Source organism: Eufriesea mexicana, unplaced genomic scaffold, assembly GCF_001483705.2.
Source record: "Eufriesea mexicana isolate 0111107269 unplaced genomic scaffold, ASM148370v2 scaffold4744748261, whole genome shotgun sequence".
In the NCBI taxonomy this organism is placed as follows: Eukaryota; Metazoa; Arthropoda; class Insecta; order Hymenoptera; family Apidae; genus Eufriesea; species Eufriesea mexicana.
The window spans coordinates 271,396-292,632 of record NW_016907860.1 but is presented as its reverse complement, the minus strand read 5'-3'; the positions used below and the strand labels follow the sequence as shown (position 1 = coordinate 292,632).

At 41.0% G+C, this 21,237-nt stretch overlaps 2 protein-coding genes across 2 annotated transcripts; one reads left to right on the top strand and one right to left on the bottom strand.

Moving 5' to 3' along the window:
* The first annotated feature begins 1,791 nt into the window (after positions 1 to 1,791).
* On the top strand, positions 1,792 to 4,433 carry LOC108545935 (Golgi resident protein GCP60). The gene is made up of 4 exons (XM_017897820.1): positions 1,792 to 2,189; positions 2,482 to 3,539; positions 3,630 to 3,689; positions 3,779 to 4,433. The coding sequence occupies exons 1-4, from the start codon at positions 2,012 to 2,014 to the stop codon at positions 3,878 to 3,880; spliced, it is 1,398 nt and encodes a 465-aa protein (XP_017753309.1). The 5' UTR covers positions 1,792 to 2,011; the 3' UTR covers positions 3,881 to 4,433.
* A 3,019-nt stretch (positions 4,434 to 7,452) lies between these two features.
* Positions 7,453 to 13,426, bottom strand: LOC108545857 (uncharacterized). Its single transcript, XM_017897695.1, has 9 exons — positions 13,090 to 13,426; positions 12,237 to 12,374; positions 11,868 to 11,999; positions 11,663 to 11,743; positions 11,164 to 11,391; positions 10,410 to 10,613; positions 10,143 to 10,337; positions 8,801 to 10,074; positions 7,453 to 8,631 (listed from the first exon to the last, which is right to left on the bottom strand). The coding sequence occupies exons 2-9, from the start codon at positions 12,255 to 12,257 to the stop codon at positions 8,022 to 8,024; spliced, it is 2,745 nt and encodes a 914-aa protein (XP_017753184.1). The 5' UTR covers positions 12,258 to 12,374; positions 13,090 to 13,426; the 3' UTR covers positions 7,453 to 8,021.
* Positions 13,427 to 21,237: the final 7,811 nt, after the last annotated feature.

Sequence of the window (21,237 nt, the reverse complement as noted above, 5' to 3'; positions counted from 1 at the left end):
ATTTATTTTTAATTTTTAATTATTCATTTAATTACTTCATTCTACTTTTGTTTCTGATTAATTCCTTAATAATTGAATAAATATTTTACTCTTTTTTTTTTAATTTCATTGGTGTTTGTGGACATTAAATATTTTTATAACAACTAAATTATTACCCTAATTCTACTAAATCGTATGCGTTCGAACGATTTTATACGCGATTTTTTTTACTCGTTGTCGGTCGAAGTAAGTTTGTACGTGTCCGCGATATCGCGAGTGTGTTGTGAAAGTGTTCCAAGAAAAGAAGAAGGAATTACAACCAGTATTTGACATCGCTACATTGACGACGTGGCAGAGGAAGGACACAATGACAGAGCTGGTGCCAGGACGATGGAGACAGTCAATCCACAGCTACCTTGATATGGAGAAGAAATCAACGTTCGGTAAGTCGCATGTTTACAATTCCTCTGGTTACCCATCATGTCGTAGGACGAATGGTCCGAAACGGCACGGGTGACTGGTTGTATTTTATTATTCTCATAGCAAGCATAGTGACCACGAGTGCTAAAGTACTAATGTACAATAGCACTCACTCAATATATATTTCTATGATATATTTGTTGGATTGGGCTAGGGCTTTTTTGTAGATCGTGAATTAGGATCGGGGTTGAAAAAGTTTCTGATTTCTATTCTAAATAGGAATTTAAAAACTTTTGGTTGTTCATTTCGTTTATCGTCATAGTTCTTTCGCGGGATTTTTACGGAATACAAATACAAAAAAACATACCCCTTGGAGTAATTACCAAAATCAGATTAATAATTCAAATGTTTTAAAATTATTAGTGTCGTTACATTGATTTTGGAATTCCTTATATTTTTATCGAAATCCTCGAATTAAAATGCTCGCTACTTTGCTTCATTTTAACTTGCACATTTGTACAGTACTGCTGTGCATACTGTGCACAGTATAATCGAGGATACGTCAAAATCCCTTGAAATTCGATATATTTGACATAAAATTTAAAAAACCGGAGTCGCGAGAAATATAGTGCCCTATATGGCTGCTCATGTTATTTTTCTCACTATTGTTGCGACCCTTTAAGCGCCATAAGTTTCAGTGCGTGTGTCATTTTCAAAAGATTATTTCCTATTTCATATTCCAATAATCTTATGCAACTACTAATTCTCCCACTCAATTTTTATTGTGATGTCATTACTAATTGCTCTTTCTTTGTTGCAGATGATAGGCATCTTATAATTTGTAATTTATGTTGTAATTTATTTTGTAGTAAAGATTACATTCATTTATTGTATATTATTTATTTTACTGTGTTTTGTACTGCGTTTTATACTATATTTTAATAATGTGTTTAGGCATGGGTCTCGATTGCGTAGCCACCTCCATGTGGTGAGATCTGGTAATTAGCATCGTCTGTCAAAGATGTATTTCCATATTTTTCTGAATAAATTTGATCTCATAATTTTTGCAATACTTGATATGTACATCTTTGACAAACGATGCCAAGCTAAGAGCTACGCACTGAATATTTAATATTTCTTATTTATTTAATATTCTTTTATTTTTATTATGAACTTCGTAAAAGTTGTCGCGAGTTTAATGGATTTGAATTACCCGCTCGAGTTAAAGGACCGGTTTTTAATTAATTGTTTCTAAAGAAATTTTATTCTATATTTAAAATATTAGCTTTTTAAATCAATTTTATTTTCTAAATTGTTTAATGATTTTGGATATTTTGTGTCGACAGTTTCTTCCCACTATAATTCAATGTAGTATACAATGTAACAGTTGACCAATAAAGACAAGTGCTTATGTCATGAATATTGTACATATATAAATGGCACCGTAACAGTACTGTTACTACAGTACTGATAATACATATTTGCAAGTACAATACTTCTTTTATAGTTATTGTGTTAAGTTTTTGAAAATGTTTCGAATGTGTCACATTTTTAGAAATCGAAGGTTAGGGCAGTTCTTGCATTAATATTTGACGTGTCAGTGCAATTGCAAATGGCGGGCACCAATGGTGACATTTCCTTGGTAGGAAAGAAGATTGAAAAATTGGCGATTTCCGCGGACAATTCGACAAAGAATGAGATTGATACAGAAAGTGGAAAGAACATGGAACCCCGTTTGTGGGGTTTCGAAACTAGGGAACTGTACAAAATTGCGGTCAATTTTTACAAAGGTGAGTAAGTCATATTGACAGTTTACTCAAATAGTTTCATTATTCGTTTCTTTAAGTTATGTCAGAAAAATTACGTGTCTGTATGGAGATGTGTTATTGTACTATTATGCCATATATTTACAACATGTTTGTAGGTTGAAGTATAGAATTTCATGAGAACTTCACTTGTGATCACTGTCTGTTGATTTTGTGTATATGTGTTGATTCTTTTTTATCAGTTGGGTAGTGATTAGATTTGATTATCTTATTTTAATATCAATGTGACGTTATGTGAATTGTGTAATAATTATAGAAAAGGAAGGTAAAGCTGTCCATTTGTCCTATGAAGATAAATTGAAGTTGGTGGCTTTTACGCAACAAGTAACGCATGGCAAGTGTACAGCAGAAAATGCACCACCTTTGGGTGTGTTGGATGTAATAGGAAAAAATAGACGCTTGGCATGGCAAAATTTAGGAGATATATCCAAGGAACAAGCAATGGAAGGATTTATAATTTTGTTGGACAAGCTATGTCCTTTGTTTCGAACAGTTGTGGAAGCACAAAAGAGAGATATCGAAGAGAAATTACGGTTAAGAAAGGAAGAGGAAGCAAGACTATTAGAAGAAGAAAGAAGGTTAAAAGAATTAGAAGAACTAAAGAAGAAAGAAGATGAAGCTAGATTAAAAGAAGAAATACAAAGGAGACAAATTCAAGATGCCTTAAATCAACAAACATATTTTCAGTTTAAAATGTATGCAGAGCAACAGTATCCTGGAAATCCAGAGCAACAGGGTGTTCTAATAAGGCAATTGCAAGAACAACATTATCATCAGTATATGCAACAATTGCGTCAAAATCAGTTAGTTATAGAAGATCAAACTCCAGAAATAAGCAATACCACGATAGAAAATACTCAAAAGGAGGAGCATACAGAGACCAATGAAACAGCTCCATTGAATGAAGAAGATTCTGATGAACTACAGGATGATTGTCCACCTATAGCTCGAGCAGAGATGTGGACTAGGAAGGGTGTAGAAGAATTCAAAGATACAATTAGAAGAGAAGATGGTGATGCAGTTATTAAAGTAGGACATGGAGAAACAGTAACTGTTAGGGTGCCAACACACGAAGATGGCTCTTGTTTATTTTGGGAATTTGCAACAGATGGCTATGATATTGGTTTTGGAGTCTATTTTGAATGGTCAAAACCAGAAACTAATCAAGTATCCGTACATATTAGTGAATCTGAGGATGAGGATGAAGAGGATGATGATTATGAAACACGAGAGGATTTAGAAAGTGGTGTGACAAATGGTACAATTCAATCTGACTATAAACCATCGCCACCACCTATAAGTGTGATAGTACCTGTAAGTACATAGATATGATATTTAACTCGAATAATAGAAATAGAATTTTCGTGTTACTGGTATATTGATACTTGTTTGATGATTTTGTAGATTTATAGGAGGGACTCACAAGAAGAAATCTATGCAGGAAGTCATAGATATCCAGGACAGGTAATGGAATATTCTTTTAAAACTATGCTATTTTTATGTATATGTGTATTTAAAGTATAATGCCAATCATATATATCAATTTTTTACAGGGAGTGTATCTTCTTAAATTCGATAATTCATATTCACTTTGGCGAAGTAAAACGCTTTATTATCGAGTCTATTACACACAAAATGGCTATGTGAAAAATTAGCTTTATTAAGAAAAGAAAAGCCACTGCGATTCACTGACCGTACAATCTTTGAGAACTAGCCTGATGCGATGATATGCTGATATTGCTAGTCTGACTAAACGAAGAGTCCTATATCTTATTTCTGTTCACATAAAAAAGCCGTGTTTGCAAGAAAAAAAAAATATACTTATTATAGTTATGTAAAGACACTTTATTGTTTAATATGGCAAGCAAAGTGGGCACAAAGAAAAAAAAGGTTCCTATTGTTCCCCCTCCCATGGATGTTTATAAGAAAGGAAGTAAAACGAAAAATGAAATGTATAAACGTCGGTAATAACAGTAAACCGTATATCGTAATGAATTACTTTAATAATCCGATATATTAGTGTCGTACTCGATTGTATATTATGCCAGTAATGTATCGGTGATTATATGCATAATAATTGTTTTTTTTTGTGGTAAAGATTTTAGTCTGTCTTTGTTATTATCTCGTGTCTGTATCTTATACTTTTATTAATACTGTCCCACGTTTTAGAAAAATACATTGAAATCAAAATATTTTAGTATTTCACTTTTCCACGTCATTTTTATATTCATGTAAAAGATTAATTAAAAGTTTCAAGTTCTTCGAGGAAACAAGTTCCTTTTTCGTGTCAACGTTTATTTTACTATAACCATATCGTTCGTCTTTTTTTGTCTTTTTTTGTTTTTACAAGAATGATTTGTATATCGTCGTTAATAATAATTATAATAGTTACATACGCAGCAGTATACAATTACAGGCTTTTACGAATATGCATCGCATATAAACGCGTTCCCAATTATCGCATAATAATAGACAATTCGCCGTATATTAACAATTTTTTTATTTAGAAGAGCACTTTTTTAAGACGGCATGAGTACCTTTTTGTTCTTAAACATTGTACGATACGTCGAGAGTTTAGTTACATCGAGTGAATTGGCATGAACGTTAAGCAATAATCTATAAAAGTTCTCTCGTGTGCAATTTCTTTTTTGCAATAGCCAAGTTTTCGTACTATTTCCCCTTCTCTTTCAAGACAATACGATTATTTGAACTTAAATAATTTTTACTTCTGTATTTGATGCTGAAATTGTCGATCATCTCATACAGCCTAGATTTGCGACTATAAAACTATGAATCGATGAATTTTTCTAAAGCTGAAGGCTCGAATAGTTCGTTGGAAGAGACACTTTCAAATTTTACGGTTTGATTTTTGATGCTAGTCAGTTTATATCCTATGTAATAGAATCATTTATTTTCACAATTACTACGATGTGATTTAGTTAATCATTAATTAATAATTCTATTTATATTTTAATGTTATGGTATCAAATTTTAATACGATGCAACTATCTTTTTAAATATTTAGCATTTAGTTGCTGCATTGCTCACGTTGTGGCATCCATTACTACGGAAAGTGCCTCTTGACAGTCGGCTTGGTCAGACGTATTTATCGAACATACTATTATATGCGGAGCAAAAAATTTGTTATACGTTATTCGTATTAAACTTAAAAAGTATTACGCGCGTTATCCTGAGATACCTTAACACTTACATATCGTGAGTATCGGATTTTCTTATCACATGCTTCGTCGGTCGTCATTCAACAAGTTGTAACAAGCCTATATCTACATAGCGGTTTAGCTACGTTTTCGTTCGTTTGAATTTCGCGCTAAAACGATGACGCGTCCTATTTGCGATTATCGCGACATATTAGTGATTCTCGTTCGGTGGTTCGAAATGCGAATATGCGTACGACGCGTGGTTTAAATGTGAAAAATCGAAGAAATATCGCGATTTTGTGGAAATTTTTGTTGTTTTTTGGAAGATCTTGCGATCTGGACGAGAATTCTGAGACTGTGAAGTAAATTTCGTCGCTTCCTTCGTAATTGGCAATCAGAATTAGTAAGTACAGATTCAATAGCTAGCCACCGTTCAAATTTTCGTATTGTAGATATACTTACGATGCATGTAATAAATTTCAATCCATTCGAATAAATAAATTTCTCGAAAAATAAACGACAAAATCGATTAATATACAGGAGGAAAAAAAAGTTTATACAAATATGTCGTGATTTTTATCCATTTTTCTTTAACCTTGAAACGAGTCGAATCTCGAATAAAGATATAACTGTCCTTTTTCCATCATGGTCGCCTAAAATCGAATGGATTGATAAGTAGCACTTATTTAATCTTCCTTTTCGTCACGAGTGAATATTCGTGTAAAATTACACGTACACACACATATTACAGATTTTAGAATTCCGATTAATTTATTATAGATGAAAATATTCATGGTATAATTAAGACGATTAATTTCTTTCCCCATTATTTTCGTACATATGAAACGAATATTCAACGATATTTTTTACACGCTATGTAAAATAGATAAAATGTCATAGTTAAATATTTCGTAAAGTCGATTTTAATTCGATCTATTATTCATTCGTACGACTTTTTTGGAATCTTAATTATACCACGATCACAAATTCTTTTTCTCTTCGATATAATGATTTCTATCAATGATTATCACGATCAGCAATTGGCATCGATACACATTATCCGAATATATGAAAAATATCCTCCTAAAAGCATTAACGGCGCGTTTTCTTTCCTCGCGATAATATTATAATAGTAATAGTATATGTATGCATGTATGTATGTATGTATGTATGTATGTATGTATGTATGTATGTTTGTATGTATGTATGTATGTATGTATGTATGTATATCGTCTAATAAATACAAAGTGCTCGATCAAAATGTCGAGAGACCGGTAAAAACGATCGGAATTACGGACAGCTTCTTTCTTCTCTGTTGCAGCGAGCAAACATGTAGACAAAAATATATGTATGTGTGTGTGTATATATATGTATATATATACACTTATGTACCTTTCCCGTAATTCTATGTGCACGGAGAAGCGAAGACTTTCAATCGTTTTTCGGCACGGATTTTCCTTTGTCGATTTACATATTTCTACCTCGTTTTGCTTATATTTCTTCTTGCTTGTAAAATCTACGTGTTTTCCTTGTTTATATTTGAGCGAATGTTTGTTATAAACATTTTATTGGAGCGAATCTCGCGTCGCAGTTTCCATATTTTCTGCTTTTCGAGCATTTCGACAGCCTCGAACGATAGGGTAAATTTCGAACGAACCTCCCTTGTGTTTTCGAAACACCCACGTACAGACGAAATAACAATTTCGTATCATGAACAGGGCCTTTAAGAAAAATTACCCCAAGCTTCAGCAAAGTACGCAAATTTTTGTTTCTCCGCAAATTTCATCGTTGAAAATATTCGAAACTTTTGCGGTTCATTGGAAAAATAAAAAGTCAGTAATTTTTATCTTTTTTATCCACGTGGATTGCACGTCTTATTTTAATTTCTGTAGCTCACGTTTCTTTAATATCGGTATATTCGTTTTGTGATTGAGAAAGAGCCAATTTTTGAATTTATATTTTATATTTTTCATTCATTCAGCCAAATTTTAACTCGATTTGCGAAGAAGCAAATTTCGAAATTATTTATACTATAATGCAATTTCGATCTGTTTCATTTTATTGGCTATTTGGAGTGTACGAAATGATCTATCGGATCTAATGGTTGCTTAAATTTCACCCTATCGATTGAGGATCGGAACACTTGGTCGAGAAAACTTATGGAACGATACGACTCAAAGATAATCGAAACCCCATGGACAGTAGCATAAACATGCTATCATATTTTGCGAATATCAGCTAAAAATGCTTTCATCCTATCGTCAGCTCTCTCTCTCGAAAAATTCCTTTTCTCTGATTATCGTATCAGAGTCTCTCCTCATTGCTAACCGAAGCTTACGCAAAAACTGTGCGCATAATTGACGCCGGATCAATTACAAATTGCATTCGCGATCCTAGCAAGCCGCGTCTCGCGAAAGAAGAGAATTTTCTTTAAAAGTTGATAATACAACCCCTATTGGCAACATCGACTGCGTTTCACGCCTGAATCTCCTCTGTTCACGAAAAATAGGGAAAAAGATGAATTTTCTCCTAGACTCGAAGCAAAGGCGGGGCTACGTAAATCGCATTTACGTTGTATGTACAGGATGTTGAAAAGTGGCAGGACGGATATTTACAATTACCATCTCGTGTCCCTTCGTTATAACGACGTCTCCATGTTCAGATTTGCCCATTTGCTGTTCTCCGTTCTGTAATCCTCCACTCTTCCCGTGAAGCTCCGACGGAAACTCGCGTCGCCTCTAACCGATTTCGTTCGTCTTTCCGTCAACGAACGCGTCAGTTCTCTCCTGTTCGACCTGAAAACGTTTGCCGGCGAAACTCTGTCTATCTGAGTCGATTGATCGTTGAGTTTCTCGGTGTGATCGGAAATGGATCCCTCGTAGGGTGGAAAAGATGCTCCATGTTGGTAGACGCGAGCAGATGCTTGGCTCTTGTTGAACTCCACCGTGTCCACTGCGTCTGTGGACGCCGAGAAGGCGTATGGGTAGGGATGTTGGCGATCAGGTGGGCAGGAAAAGGAAGAAGGTTGAGAGATGTCGGAGTAACGTTGCCTACGGGAGTCTTGGAATCGGCGTCGCGCCGACTTCCGGTCGCAGGCTAGAGACCTTCCGAGTTGGGTGAGGACGGTGTTATTCGGTGCTTCCTCCGTGGGTGTGGAATCCACTTCTTGTCGCGTTCGAACCACGTCTTTTCCGCCGAAAGGATCACCAGGACAGACTTCTTGTATGGGACTCGCAAAGATGAGAGTTCTGAGAAGAAACAGTCGTGTTCTCGTGAAGGAGTTGTTCGATTAGCTTGGACGATTTTTGGTTATCTCATAGGTGGATGGTGTTAATCGTAAAGAGACATAGAGAATAGGAGAATCCTTTAAAACGATTGCGAAGTAAATTGCAAGTATTCGTAGAATGAGAAACTCACCTGCTTTCGCGTTTCGACCCAGCTTCGTCGTTCTTATCCATGGATATATTCTCCAAGAACTGTTTCTTTCTCCTACCCAGAGCACCATCCAAACTTTCCCTGGATCTCGAGAACAGACTATATCTTTCTTCGGCAGAGTTCTTGGGAGCACAGATAGGAGTACAACCTTCGTGGTACGACGATCGATTGTCTAAACGCCTATCCACATCATCGTCCTCCTTGTCGGAGAAGTTCTGAAGCTCCCTCGCAGTGATCAGAGTATACCTTCGCTTGTTCTGTTTAAGAATTGACTTGAGGCAAAAATACGTTTTCGAATCCGGCAATCCGTAACTCTCGCTCGACATGGGATTCGCAATTACTCTGCTTCTGCTAACTATTCTCTTCGGTATGGCACCTCTGCTCACGTCTACACCCACTCTAGCTCGAGAACTGGTTTCGTCCAGGGAACAAAGGGATAGCCGGAACTTTCCTTCCCTTCCTGGCTCACTGATCTTACCTCCGCTAATTTCTTCTACTCTATCTTCCGCAGCGAGCTCTTCTTCTTGCTCGTTCTCCAAGATATTCCGCAAACTCTGTCCGTTAAATCTGAGGAACCTCGTATCAGCTTCGATCATTTCCGACTTCGATCTGAGATTCGGTTCAGACATGTCTCGAGGTATCACGCCAGTTCTTGGCCCTCTTCTTAGGATCTGAGGTGCCCTCGCTGAACTGGGTCCAGGATTGTCCATGCTGTATTCGCTTCTCGATAACTCCGAATTCTCCAGTTGCGCCTCGACCAAAAATTTCCCGCAACTTCCACATTTTCCCGCTTCCGTTTCGCTAACCAACGTGCAGGTCAAAGGGTGCACCTCGATGGCTGTTTCTATCAATGGCTGTCTACTCTGGTCGTTCGATTGACCGTTTTCTTGTCTGGATCCTTCGTCTTGTATATTCATCTCGAAAGTAGAGGCGGTGGCGTGACAGGGACAGGAACATTCGCGCGACGTTAATCTACGGTTCGAATCCTCGTTCGCTTCCTGGTTCATGACGATGCAGCCTTGCTCTGCTCGCTGATAGAGCAACGCTTCCGAATAACTAGGCACCATTTCCGTTATACTCGTGTCTTGGGACTCGGGTGGTCGTTGATCCGGTGCTGGATCCATCAAAAGAGCTTCGCTATAGCTTGGTGCCAGCATGTAGGAACCGGGCTGGTTGATGGTCTGTTGGCTCATAGATGCGTGTATCGGCTCGCTTCCGCTGGGTGTATCGTAGTTAATTCCAAACAGCTTGGTGATCTGATAATCGACAACTTTAGTTAACACAACTGAGTGGAAACGAAGATCATAAGGACCCGGGTTCTCACCTGATAATCTGCATACTGCGTTTTGTACTCTATGATCACTCTCAATGGCCAGCTGAGCAGCAGAGCACTCAGACACCAGTACACGTAGCGATTGGTGAACCATGGATTGCCAAGAACAGCTACCAGTGTCGTAGGATTCGGATTGTACCCGAGATCTAATCCCTCTCTCATCTCCATGTAATCGTCTCTCAATTCCTTGAAATAACATTTCGATTCATCGAATTTCGCTCGAATTCCGATCAAGCGTCTACTTTTAATTTGTCATACTTGTTCCGCGAAGAACCTCGACCTAGCCTCCTCGAACTCCGTCGCCGATCTCATGTTCGAAAAGGCGAATCCCTTACTGAGATTGATCTTCGTGATCGGCACTTTTGGATCCATGATCAACTCCTTGCTGATGTCCTTAACGCCGCAGTAGTCGTAGTAGTAGAAGGACGTTGCAGCGTGCGTGTTTATCCTCTCGTAGTAAACCTGAAAGACGAGGAGTGTCAGAAAGCGGGATAAATCGAGGATAGATGGGCCATTGAGCAAAAATAGATCTTACTAAACTATCTTTTCTCTTTTTTCTACTAAAAATGACTAAAAAACGAAATTAGAAATAAAGTAATATAAAAAGGATTCAACTAATAGCTTATTTCTAAAGCACAGTCGAGATAGAGGGGGTAGGGATAGCGAATCTAATCGTGGTGGGGGAAGGTCCTTGAATCCTCGTTAACTCTATCTCGACTATAATCGCTGAATAAGGATATCGGAGGAGACTATTCGTGAAAATTACTGGAAAAATCAGGGAATTATCGGAATACTTACTGAACCTTCTATTTTACGAAAAGAAACGACGAGTAACGATATGAAATTAAGGAAAAATTTGAAGAGAGAAAAGGATAAGAGAGGGAATGGTCCATCTATTCTCGCAACAAGGTTCGGCGAGGCTCGCGCGAAGCGTATCAACGATTTACCATCCCGCGATTTCCTTTCGTCTGGATTACGAGATATGCGTTGCACGTTGCGCGATATGCGTTACCTGCGTCGTCGTGTAATTGTCTCCGTTTCTGTACCGGGTAATTTGACGTTTTCGTCGCACGTAATGGTAGGAAACAGCCTTCCACCAGATAGTCGGCTGGGCTGACTTTAACTGCAAGATCTTGGATAACACGCTGTCCTGGCTCTCAGCGTGTAGCAGATCGATCCTGATCGGCGAGTGATAACACTCCACTAGGTAGACCAAATACAACATCCCCATGAACGCCACCTGGAAGGAAACGCGACTCTTTTCGTCCAAATTCCCATCTCCTCGTGGTTCCGTTTCCTAACTTCCGTCTTTCGGTGGCCTTTCGATTTTAATCGCTTTAGCCAGCTTTAATGAAATTTTATGAAAATCTACCTCTCGACTATGGACTTTTCCAATTTCCGCAGTTTAATTTACCTATTCTTTAATTTATCTCTACCTGAAGATTTCGTGAAAATCGATTTTTCAATTTGATAGATAATGATGGTTCGGATTAAGTTTCCTCTATACTTACGGGGATGTATATGTAGCCATCGTCGCAGGGAGACACGTGTCTCGTGCTTTTAATTGGGTACCTCGAGAAATTGATTATCACCTACGAACAATTACCACTCAAGAAATCCCTTTTTTTCTCTGTACGAACGGTCAAGTGAACCGAATGTTAAGTTTTCGTAGTAGTACTCGGATAGGGTTTCCGTAATGCAGAGGAAGTGACGTACCTTGGTGACATTCGCGCATCTACACCACGTCACTGCGGCAAGGCATCCGTATATTAACACGGACAGCACCAAACATTTGCAATTCGGTTCTTTTTGCAACGCCCCGCAAAGGGTTTGAGAGACTGGTCGCTGCTACGGAGATATCATGATTCAGACAAAATTACTCTTAGGATCATCTATAGGAGTGAAATATTATCGATCATTCACGTATGATTTTTCCGCCGTTTCCCAAGTTCAAATTCGAACATTCTAAACGTTACTACAGCGAAACAACCGCGAACTTGACTGAGAAAAGAAAAGAAGTCTAAAGGAACGTGGTACGAACACTTGTCCCGTGAAGTATTCTTCAAATTAGCAATTCAAACGTACTTCTTCGTTTTCTCGATTCATCGTTGAAACAATCGAGTCCCAGGATACTTTGGAACGTGTTCTCGGATCAAAGCCGGAGTCTTCCCATTTCACAAATGCTCCTCGATCTTCTTTATTTCCCCGCCGTTGCTCTTTGTGCTGCAAGAACGTGATTACTCGCATTGGCGTAGACGAAAACGCGATTGGTCGATCGATTTTCGTGAATCGCGTGGATCAGGATCGAAAGGCTTTCGTGGTAAATTTTCCCCAGGACTCGGGAAGATGGAAGAAAGCTCGTGTCTTCCAAGGACCGTCGCGTTTTCAACAAGTACGTTAATTAAAGATTCAGAGACTTCTCGCTACTCGAGCGAACTCCCACCGGAAAGCTACAGCATCCTAATTACAGTTAAACCGAGGTCCACGTTTCTCGTTCAGCGATTTTCCTTTCCGACGTTTCCCACGCTCGAGACTCGTTCTCGAGCATCATCGTTCCCGCCTTTTAACCTCGGAAGCAGTTTCCGTGTGTACACCTAATTACACCCCTGGGTCTATCGATCGTCGGATCAACCGGTCGGTCCTGATCGATCTCTATCGTCCATCTCGCTCGAAACCTTCTTTCATCCAGGAAAAGCACCCGATCGATTCCTTTCCTTATCAAGAAACCACACGAAAACCACTTCCAAAGTGGCGAGAAAATGATCTCGTAGCTTAACGTCGTTTGCCGTGCTGTTAGCCGCGCTGAAAGGTTAGCCGTGAGCCGCTCGTACACGAAGAATCGTTCATCCCAAGGCGAGGAATAAAATCGATCGCGTTCGGGGATAGAAAGAAGGGACGCGAAGGGTGATCGTCGTTGAACGGCGTCTACTTATCGTACGTTTCTCTCCTTTTGTCTCCGGATTCTTCTTGGACATCCTTTCTGGCATCCTTGTCTCTCATCTCACGCTTCTCGTCGATCTTCTCACCGATTACAGAGATTCTCCGGCGTAATCGAGGCGCGAAGCTCGTCTAAATGCACCGCGTCGTCGCGGGTAGAACGACACGTCGCGAGAGATCGAGAGCGGAGAAGAGAAGACGATGGAGACGGGTTCGAACGGCGAAGCGGAAGTCGAGGACGCTCCGTCGGTCGCGCGAGCGTCAGCCGCGTCCTGACGCGCCCCTCGCCGTACTTTCGGCTGGAACCACCCCGATGCTACCCCTAGGGCTAACTGGCACCGTCGTCGATACGCGTTGCTCGCGGACGCGGCATCTCTACTGACGTCCCCGCGCCGCCACCGGCGTCCACCGCGTCGCTCCAACGGCGTCGGCGCCCATCGCGCCGGAGTTCCCCGCGACTGCGCTCGCTTCCGCGTTCCTGCGTCCTCGAGTGGCCCGCCTTTGTCTTCGTGCCCATTCAACTCCCATCCGACGACGCCAGGACGACGATCGGGCGAGGTGCTTTGCTTGGACAACGCCGTCGATGCTTGCAAATATTCCTTTTCAAGGCTGAATTTTATGGCTCTCCCGCGGAGGGATGTGCGGGGGAATGGTTTAGTAGCTTGGCGAATTTTCAAATGTATCCATGTGTACTTTAGGGGTCCAGAGATGTCGGAGGGTCTCGGATAGGGGTTGGCGGGTGGTAGTAGGGGATCGGGGGTTTGGAAGGTGAAAGTTTTAGGGCTGGCAAGGCTCGTTGCGTGGATTGGGGTGGTTTGATGGAAGTTGCTGGTCGGAAGTTTGATCTTACGACAGGCTCGATGTTATATATTCTGTTTAGGAACTTGTTTCTCCCGTGTCACGTATGTTTCCATTTTCCGTATCTTGTTTCAATACGCCGAAGATAGGCAGGAGGCTCGAGAAGAATATCTTTCTGGTTTGTTGGTGAAATTAATTTTGCATGTTTCTCGCGAGCAATTGCGTTCCGTTCATTTTAATCTCGCGTCTATTCTGATTTTTATATCGTTTGTCGGAATATCGTTGAAACACGCGGAGAAAGTATAGGAAATTTCAAAGGCGGACTAGGTGTCCGCTATAACCGATTCCCTAGCGGACTACACTCGTGATTAAATACGTTCGCAGCGGAGTTCACCACCGTCGTGTCTCGAAAGTTTGAGAATATTTTCCGATACTTCTGTGTTCCTTCTCTCGTTTCATATCCCGCAACGCAGACGAAGGCACCTGGAGGGTGTTTAAATCCCTCTTTCCTCTCGATAATTACACCGCCACCGCATTTGATCGCGTTTCGCGCGAGGGAACAACTGTTTATCGAAGTAATTAAAGGGTGGAGAGGAACACAGAGCACTCGGGTCGTTATAACGACGAAAATTACCGCGTTCCCGTGGCTTTCAGAAAAATTTTAAAGCCCCTGAGATTAAATTTCATTACTCGGCGCCTCGACGCTCGCACTTTGTTATCCGCGCGGAGAATCCACGCCGTCGCGAAATGAATTCATAAAGGCGGACGATATGTTTGCCGTGGTGCCACCGGAACTGGTACGGTGTTAATTTCGCGGTCGAATATACGAACGCTTTGAAAAGGCCTGTACGCGTAATGGGAAAACAACGAAAAAATATTCCGCGTTTCGCGAGTCGGAGGTCCTTCATCTTTTGTCAAGGTTGCATAAAATATTTGTCGAATATTTCTGCGGAAATATGTCGAGTCGGAGAATTAATAGGGGGCATATATAGGGAATAAAGCGACGAAAATTGTACGCGGAGTTGCAAGCGGGTTTTTATTAAACGTTTCACGTTGCCGTTCGAACGAGCAAAGTTACAATACCGTGGGAAGGTTATTATCGTAACAAGACGAGGCATGATCGATGCGGTATGCATTAAACGGTAGATCGTTTCTAATTTCTTAAACGTACAGATCGTACCTCGTGATGTATGAAGCGGTGTCTAAAATTAGTCGGGAAGCGAGGAATTGCCGTGAAATTTCTTCCCAAGAGACACAGTTAGGTTTAATGCATCGGAGAACCGGATGAACTTTCTTCAGCTTCGGTGACGAGGCGTGAAGAATCGATTTCGGCAAGGTTTAGGGTAATACTACTTATTGCGATACTCGTACCTGTTAATCGTGGAAGTAGTTTAATCGTAAATAAAAATTTTCCCGTCGACAGTGATTCTTTGATTTTGCGCGCAGAAACATATGCGACTTATGTCCCTTTCGAAATTACCGATATATTTGTACCGCGTGAATATACATTCACGATACAATCCTTAATTAACGAAGAGTCAAAAAATATCCATTCGCCAAATTTCATTGTTACATCTCGTGTACGTATACCTTCTGGAAAAACAATCCAATTAATTCCACCAACCCCAATAGCGTCCATCCGATAATTACAATTGGCCGTTAGTTCGCATGTTCCAACGATCGAGAAACCTTAAAACTTTTATAGAAATGTTTGTCCGAAATATCCGGAAAACTCGGTTAAATTTGTCGAGCAGGGAAATCTGCCCAATATTAGCACGAAGCTTTGCCACCTCGGCGCGGATCAATTTAAAACGTCGAACAAGCCGAGCGCAGGGAAGTCAAACAGGCAGAGGTGAGCCGAGCAAACACGTGGAATCGTGTGACGAGAAAAGCGACAACAGTGGCACAACAGGGTGTGCAAGCTCGCACGATCCTTGTCGCGTGACTTTTCGGACACCCTCTATTTGCATTGTGGCCACGTTGGATAAAGACACGTTTCGGCGCCGTCTCGTCGCCTATCTATTGATTGCAATTTGAGATGATGGCAGACGGGCGAGGGCGCATGTATCCGAAACTGTCTGCCCGTGTCGAGTTCTGCTCGAACAGCTTCGAAATCCTCTTTGCTACCGGACGATCAAGTCCACTGGATTATCCTCACGACTACCGAGCGTGTACACACGCGAGAATACATCGACACGCAGGTGTATGCTCAGGGTTACCGTATTTCATCTTCGTGTCTTCCTTTTCCTCACGGTCGTACAGCGTGTTCGTAAAGAATGGTCGTATTAACAAATTGTAGAAGGATGACGAGATAGGGGTTGTCAGGAAGACGTCTGGTGGCTTCCATGCATCAGTCAAGAATAATTGGGCATGAGAATGGTATAGTATCAACGAATTATGGTTGGATCACTGTCAGCAACTGTTGACGAAACAGCTTGTACTTTCTAGGTACCAGTTAAGAATAGTTAGAAAATAGGTAACTACTAGGTACGACTTATAATAATACACCTGGCCCACGAGGTGTCAAATGGTAGCCGCGATTATTTCCCAAATAACAGCTATCCACGCTATTCGAAAAGTCGATCAACTTTGGATTTCAACTTGGTTCGTTAGCCACCACTTGTGACCAACTTACCAATTAAATAATTTTAATATCTCGGTCGTTTGAAAGGACTTGCACTTTTCGCGCATCGGTTGCAGAAAAATCCATCCTAAGTTGATATCGCACTCGGTGTTTTAAATTACTGTTTTGGGACACTTGTACTTTCAGGCTTCGCGAATTTATGGGCGCGCCATGTCGTTCGAATCGACGGTACAATTTCCATCTTGGCAAGAAAAGAGTCGAAGTCTGTCTCTTGCTTATTCGCGACGCGAAAAGCAGCAACTTTCGATTATATCGTCGTGTAAAATGTAAAACGGGAAATATATTGGAAAGAGGAAGTGGATATGTATCGTTTGTATAAAATACGGCGAATTTGATGGTGAAATGCAAGTTTGGGTGGGTATACCAGACGCTCGCGTGGGTTTCTTGCTTAATGCTCGGAGTATCCTTGAACGTCGGGAAGTAGGTCTTCAGGCGCCGTTTAGCCGGCATAAGAAACGCACCCTGGTCTCCGTGGGAGAGCACCCAACCGGGAAAAACAAAATAGAAGTCGTCGAGCAGAGGGGTGCTCGGTTGACATGCTTACCAACCTTTCGAAGCAGCTTTTCTCGGAAATGAATTGATTCGAGGGAGGATCGCACAGGGAAATGGAGAAATTCTGGGAAAAATTGCGTCGAGTCAGGGAGAGGATTCTTTAGATTTATCGGAACGTTATTGGATCTTTTGTTAGCTTTTTCGAGCATTTTATTTGGCAAGAAACGAGGTTCTTCGCGAGACGGTTTTATCTTTTTCGTACGATATTACCGCGAACTTATTCGTGGTAATCCTGGATAATGACGCTTTGATCTTCCATTCCGCGGTTCAAAGGAACCAGAATCCCGAATACTTAACGAGGAACTTTAATTTTCCCTGCTTCGTTCTATCGCATTGGACGTCGATTGTTTGTCGAAATAACGATGTCGATTATTTCTCGTCTTGCAGATAATTCTCGCGATATTTCGCAAATAATATTCCGCAAAATAAAGCAACATCCTGTCGATCTAATCAGCGATTTTCTCCAGCCGATAGGCATCGTACGACGAAAAGTTCAGATTTCTCGTATTTCATTAAGCTTATAAATAAACATCGGATTTCGCTTTCTATAAAATTCCGAAACTTCCTTTCCCCGGTGTTGCAACGCGTGGAGAATACGTAAAAAGGAGATTGCTCTCTCTGACAGGGATTGTTTCGCGCTCTTGAGGCTTTCAAGGGTACGCGCGAGATTTCGCGAAAAGTCTGGTGGAAAGTTGTCGTGCTCGTGGGAGAACATGCACCGCTTTAAGTAGAAAAGAGCATTAGAGGAAACAAGCGTGTCCTGTCGCGTAATAAACGGCAAGTGTCTCCTATAAAGAAACATCACACGCCAATTAACCTTGCTTTCCCATGTAATGCCGTAAAATAACCTTCCCTTTCTTCTGTTTTCCTTCTGCTTAAATTACGTTTCCACTATAAATAGGAGATTCGCTCTTCTCGTTATTTTCCCCGCGGAGAACCTTGTAGCATCGCGATTGGCAATTTCTCTCGACGACTGCTACGCGTTTACAGTGAAAAGGGAATTTAAATGAAAATGGCACTTCGCTCTCCCATCTTAAACTTTGAATTCGCTGTGTAGGTCCTGGACGTCTCCTTTTGAAGGCAAATGTAATCGTAATTGCTAGTTTCTCCCAAGAATCGTATTCTCGTGATCAACATAAAGTATTACATAATTGAAAATGGCACCGTGTTTCATAAATTTCGGATTAATTTCCGCGCGATTTGGAATTAATTACAATTGCCAGTTCCTGCCAGGAGTATCGAATATTATGGTAGAACGAAAGTGTCGGGAAGGATTAGGATAGTCCTGGTGGTTCCTGAAATTCCCCGTGTTACGTTCTACCCAAATACACACGTATATGCTAACCCGATGAGATACAATCCCATTTTTTGGAGCACGGCCAAAACCGCATTTTCTCTATAGTTCGTATCCTCGAATATATAGCGATCGGTATCAAGGATTCTGAATACGTCGCAGGACCATCGACGAAAACTCTGTACGCGTATACCTAGGAAAATTCATTCAATTCGTCCACCGCTCTGTCGGAGCATTCTATACCTATTCTATAATTTTCCGTTGTCCATCAGTCGCAAAAGCGACACACGAGTCTGTTCCACGTGACAAACGTCGAACAGCTGATTACAGAAGCTGTCACTAATTATCTAGTCGTGAAAGGCGACGTATTTAGGCCAGTCCCCTTTTATTTTGCTGCCGGCAACATTGTCTAAACTGCTCGGCACGTAGTGTCGGGGGTTGATTAAAATCAAGCAAGACTTAATTAGGCCGGTATCATTAGGAGAGAAAGAGGGCTCTACTCGATCTCGATAACGCGCCTCTGCTTGGTCAAGAACTCATTTACGTAACAAATTCTTCGTCCCCTCGTGAAGATAACTATGTATCCCGTGGACTCAGCCTCGTGGAAGCTTTTTTCTCCACCCGTTGGAAATTCTCGTCCTCGGACACCGTTGGCAAGGGAGAAAAGGGAGGAGACGAATATCTCGCAGCTAGGGGAGAAAGTATGGAAAAATTTCGAAATTTTATCGATCTTGTAATACTTTTCGGGCTCGTAAATAGCGAGAATGAAACAATCCGTAGCGAATTGATATCGTTTTATATTGTACATACGCGAACGGACCACTTCCGGAATGAATATTTCACGATCAATTCGGAGAGATATCGATTAGACTGGTGAATTATTGAAGCCGATTCTGGCAGAGTGATAGAGGGGAATTTCGTGCTTTGTTATCCCGGACCAAATTTCCGCGAATACTTTGCACGTCACGCGTTCGATTGCACCGTAAATTTTATGCCATTCCGCAATATTTTCTCGGCACACGCGTTCCTCTCTGGGCAGGAAATTTTTCAACATTTTTATCCCACAGTCATCTGTCTCAGAATTTGTTAAATTATTCGGTACACGTTCGTTAAACAGTTGGCTGGTTCTCAAGCTTCTTTAAATATCTAATTCTCCCCAAAAACTGTCAACCCAGTGTAATCTTTTAAGCATCATTTAACTTGCACGATACCTTTTTTTTCGATGGAAACTTTTCTACTATTTTTATCCCACGATTATTCCCCAGAGACTTTTAATTATGCAGCACGCGTCCATTAAATGGATGTCGCCCTCGGTATCTCATTTTCCTGCGCCAAAAGTGGAAAGAAAGAAAAAGGAAAAAGATTGGATCTACTTCTCTGAAATTTCCTCGCGATATCAACCTTGCGTGATTCATTGACTCTTCATTGAAATTTCGAACCGCCGATGAACGACTGGCCAATAAAACAAAGCGCAAAAAGGATCAGCCTGTTGCCTGTTTTCCTAAATAACGAGTGTTGATGCACTCTTTCACGGCTCGCGCGAAAAAACTGCACTCTGATATTGTGCAACGAGGCTCAATCGAACGGAAAGAGCCGATGATCGGTGTACTGTGACTAATCGTTGCCCGGTAGCCTTGTCCATGAAAAGGTGGTGCAAGTTGGAGCGCGAATAATGCGCATGCATGCACTTTGTATTTATAGCCGCGACCCTATCGCAGCGAAAATTTAAGTGGCTGAAGTCTATCCCCTTGCAAACCTCCCCGGTCGATGTTGTTGCAAAATCTCCTTCGTCTAGCAGTGTGCACGATATCGCAGAGTCGTGTCAATTCAATTACAACCATCGCCTTCTGTCCCGGCTGCAACGATTATTCCAGTTAGAACGAAAAGGATCAAGGATTAGAGACGCGCGGGGTTGGCACGTTAAGGGTGATGAGATATTGCGAGCCACTGGGAAGTTTATACAGTGGTATCGGTGTTACAGGTTTCTAGCTTCAACGACTATACACAGTCTTCGGCTAAAGATAGCAATAGGGATAGGAGCTGAAGGCTTTAGTTTCAGTGGAAAGATAATATTGATATTGATCGGTTCGCAAAGTCCTCTGTGTCTGAGCTTGCAAGAATTATCATGGAACGAAGGTACTTGGTTGTCGAGTACTCGTTTAATCCGACGTTGAAACGAAATTAAATTGCTTCAATTTCGATCGATCGATCGATTCGTGTATGGATTTTTCTGTACACCCTTCGGGTATGTGGGATTGGTGCAACCGTATGCACGAGACGCACAGGGTGTGTGAGTAAATCGGATATGAAGGAGTTGGGAAGAAAAATAGTCTTCGATTGAAATGTAATTTTATTCACATTAAATATATAATCGTGTGTTACGCGATCCGAAGTATTGCCTTTCACATCCCACCTGACAATTAGAAAAATGCCTGATCACGATCTTCGGACAGAATTAGAAGAGAACGCCTGGTAGAATTATAATAGAACGAGTTAGTGTTTTAATTACGTGTTCGTGTTCGCGTGTTTATGCTTGTACGTGTGTGAATCGACACTGCAAATTGACAAGGAGATTCGTCCTCAGCTTTCGATAAGTTCCGCGGTATTTACACAAATCCGTGGCGGATCCGAACGTTATAAAATACGCGAAAATTGTGTATTCGTTTGTTTGTATGTGTGTGAGTATGTATTGCTACGGGTCTTAGCCGACAATGATCCCCAAAGGGAGCAATCGAGTTATCAAGACGCTTTTTAAAACGACCCCATCGAGCGAGCATCTTCGAAGCGGGACGTCGAATTACGTAAAAGACGTATTTTACAAACGGTACAAAAATCGTTGGTTCGCATTCAGGGGACTGGGG

What these genes read in the sequence shown, in the direction of transcription:
- LOC108545935 (XM_017897820.1), top strand. Translation starts at nt 2,012, where the DNA reads ATGGCGGGCACCAATGGTGACATTTCCTTGGTAGGAAAGAAGATTGAA. An exon ending in TGCGGTCAATTTTTACAAAG is followed by an intron (nt 2,190 to 2,481) that starts GTGAGTAAGTCA and finishes TAATAATTATAG; the next exon opens with AAAAGGAAGGTAAAGCTGTC. An exon ending in GTCATAGATATCCAGGACAG is followed by an intron (nt 3,690 to 3,778) that starts GTAATGGAATAT and finishes AATTTTTTACAG; the next exon opens with GGAGTGTATCTTCTTAAATT.
- LOC108545857 (XM_017897695.1), bottom strand. Translation starts at nt 12,257, where the DNA reads ATGAATCGAGAAAACGAAGAA. An exon ending in TGAATCGAGAAAACGAAGAA is followed by an intron (nt 12,000 to 12,236) that starts GTACGTTTGAAT and finishes ATATCTCCGTAG; the next exon opens with CAGCGACCAGTCTCTCAAAC. An exon ending in CGAGGTTCTTCGCGGAACAA is followed by an intron (nt 10,338 to 10,409) that starts GTATGACAAATT and finishes TGTTATTTCAAG; the next exon opens with GAATTGAGAGACGATTACAT.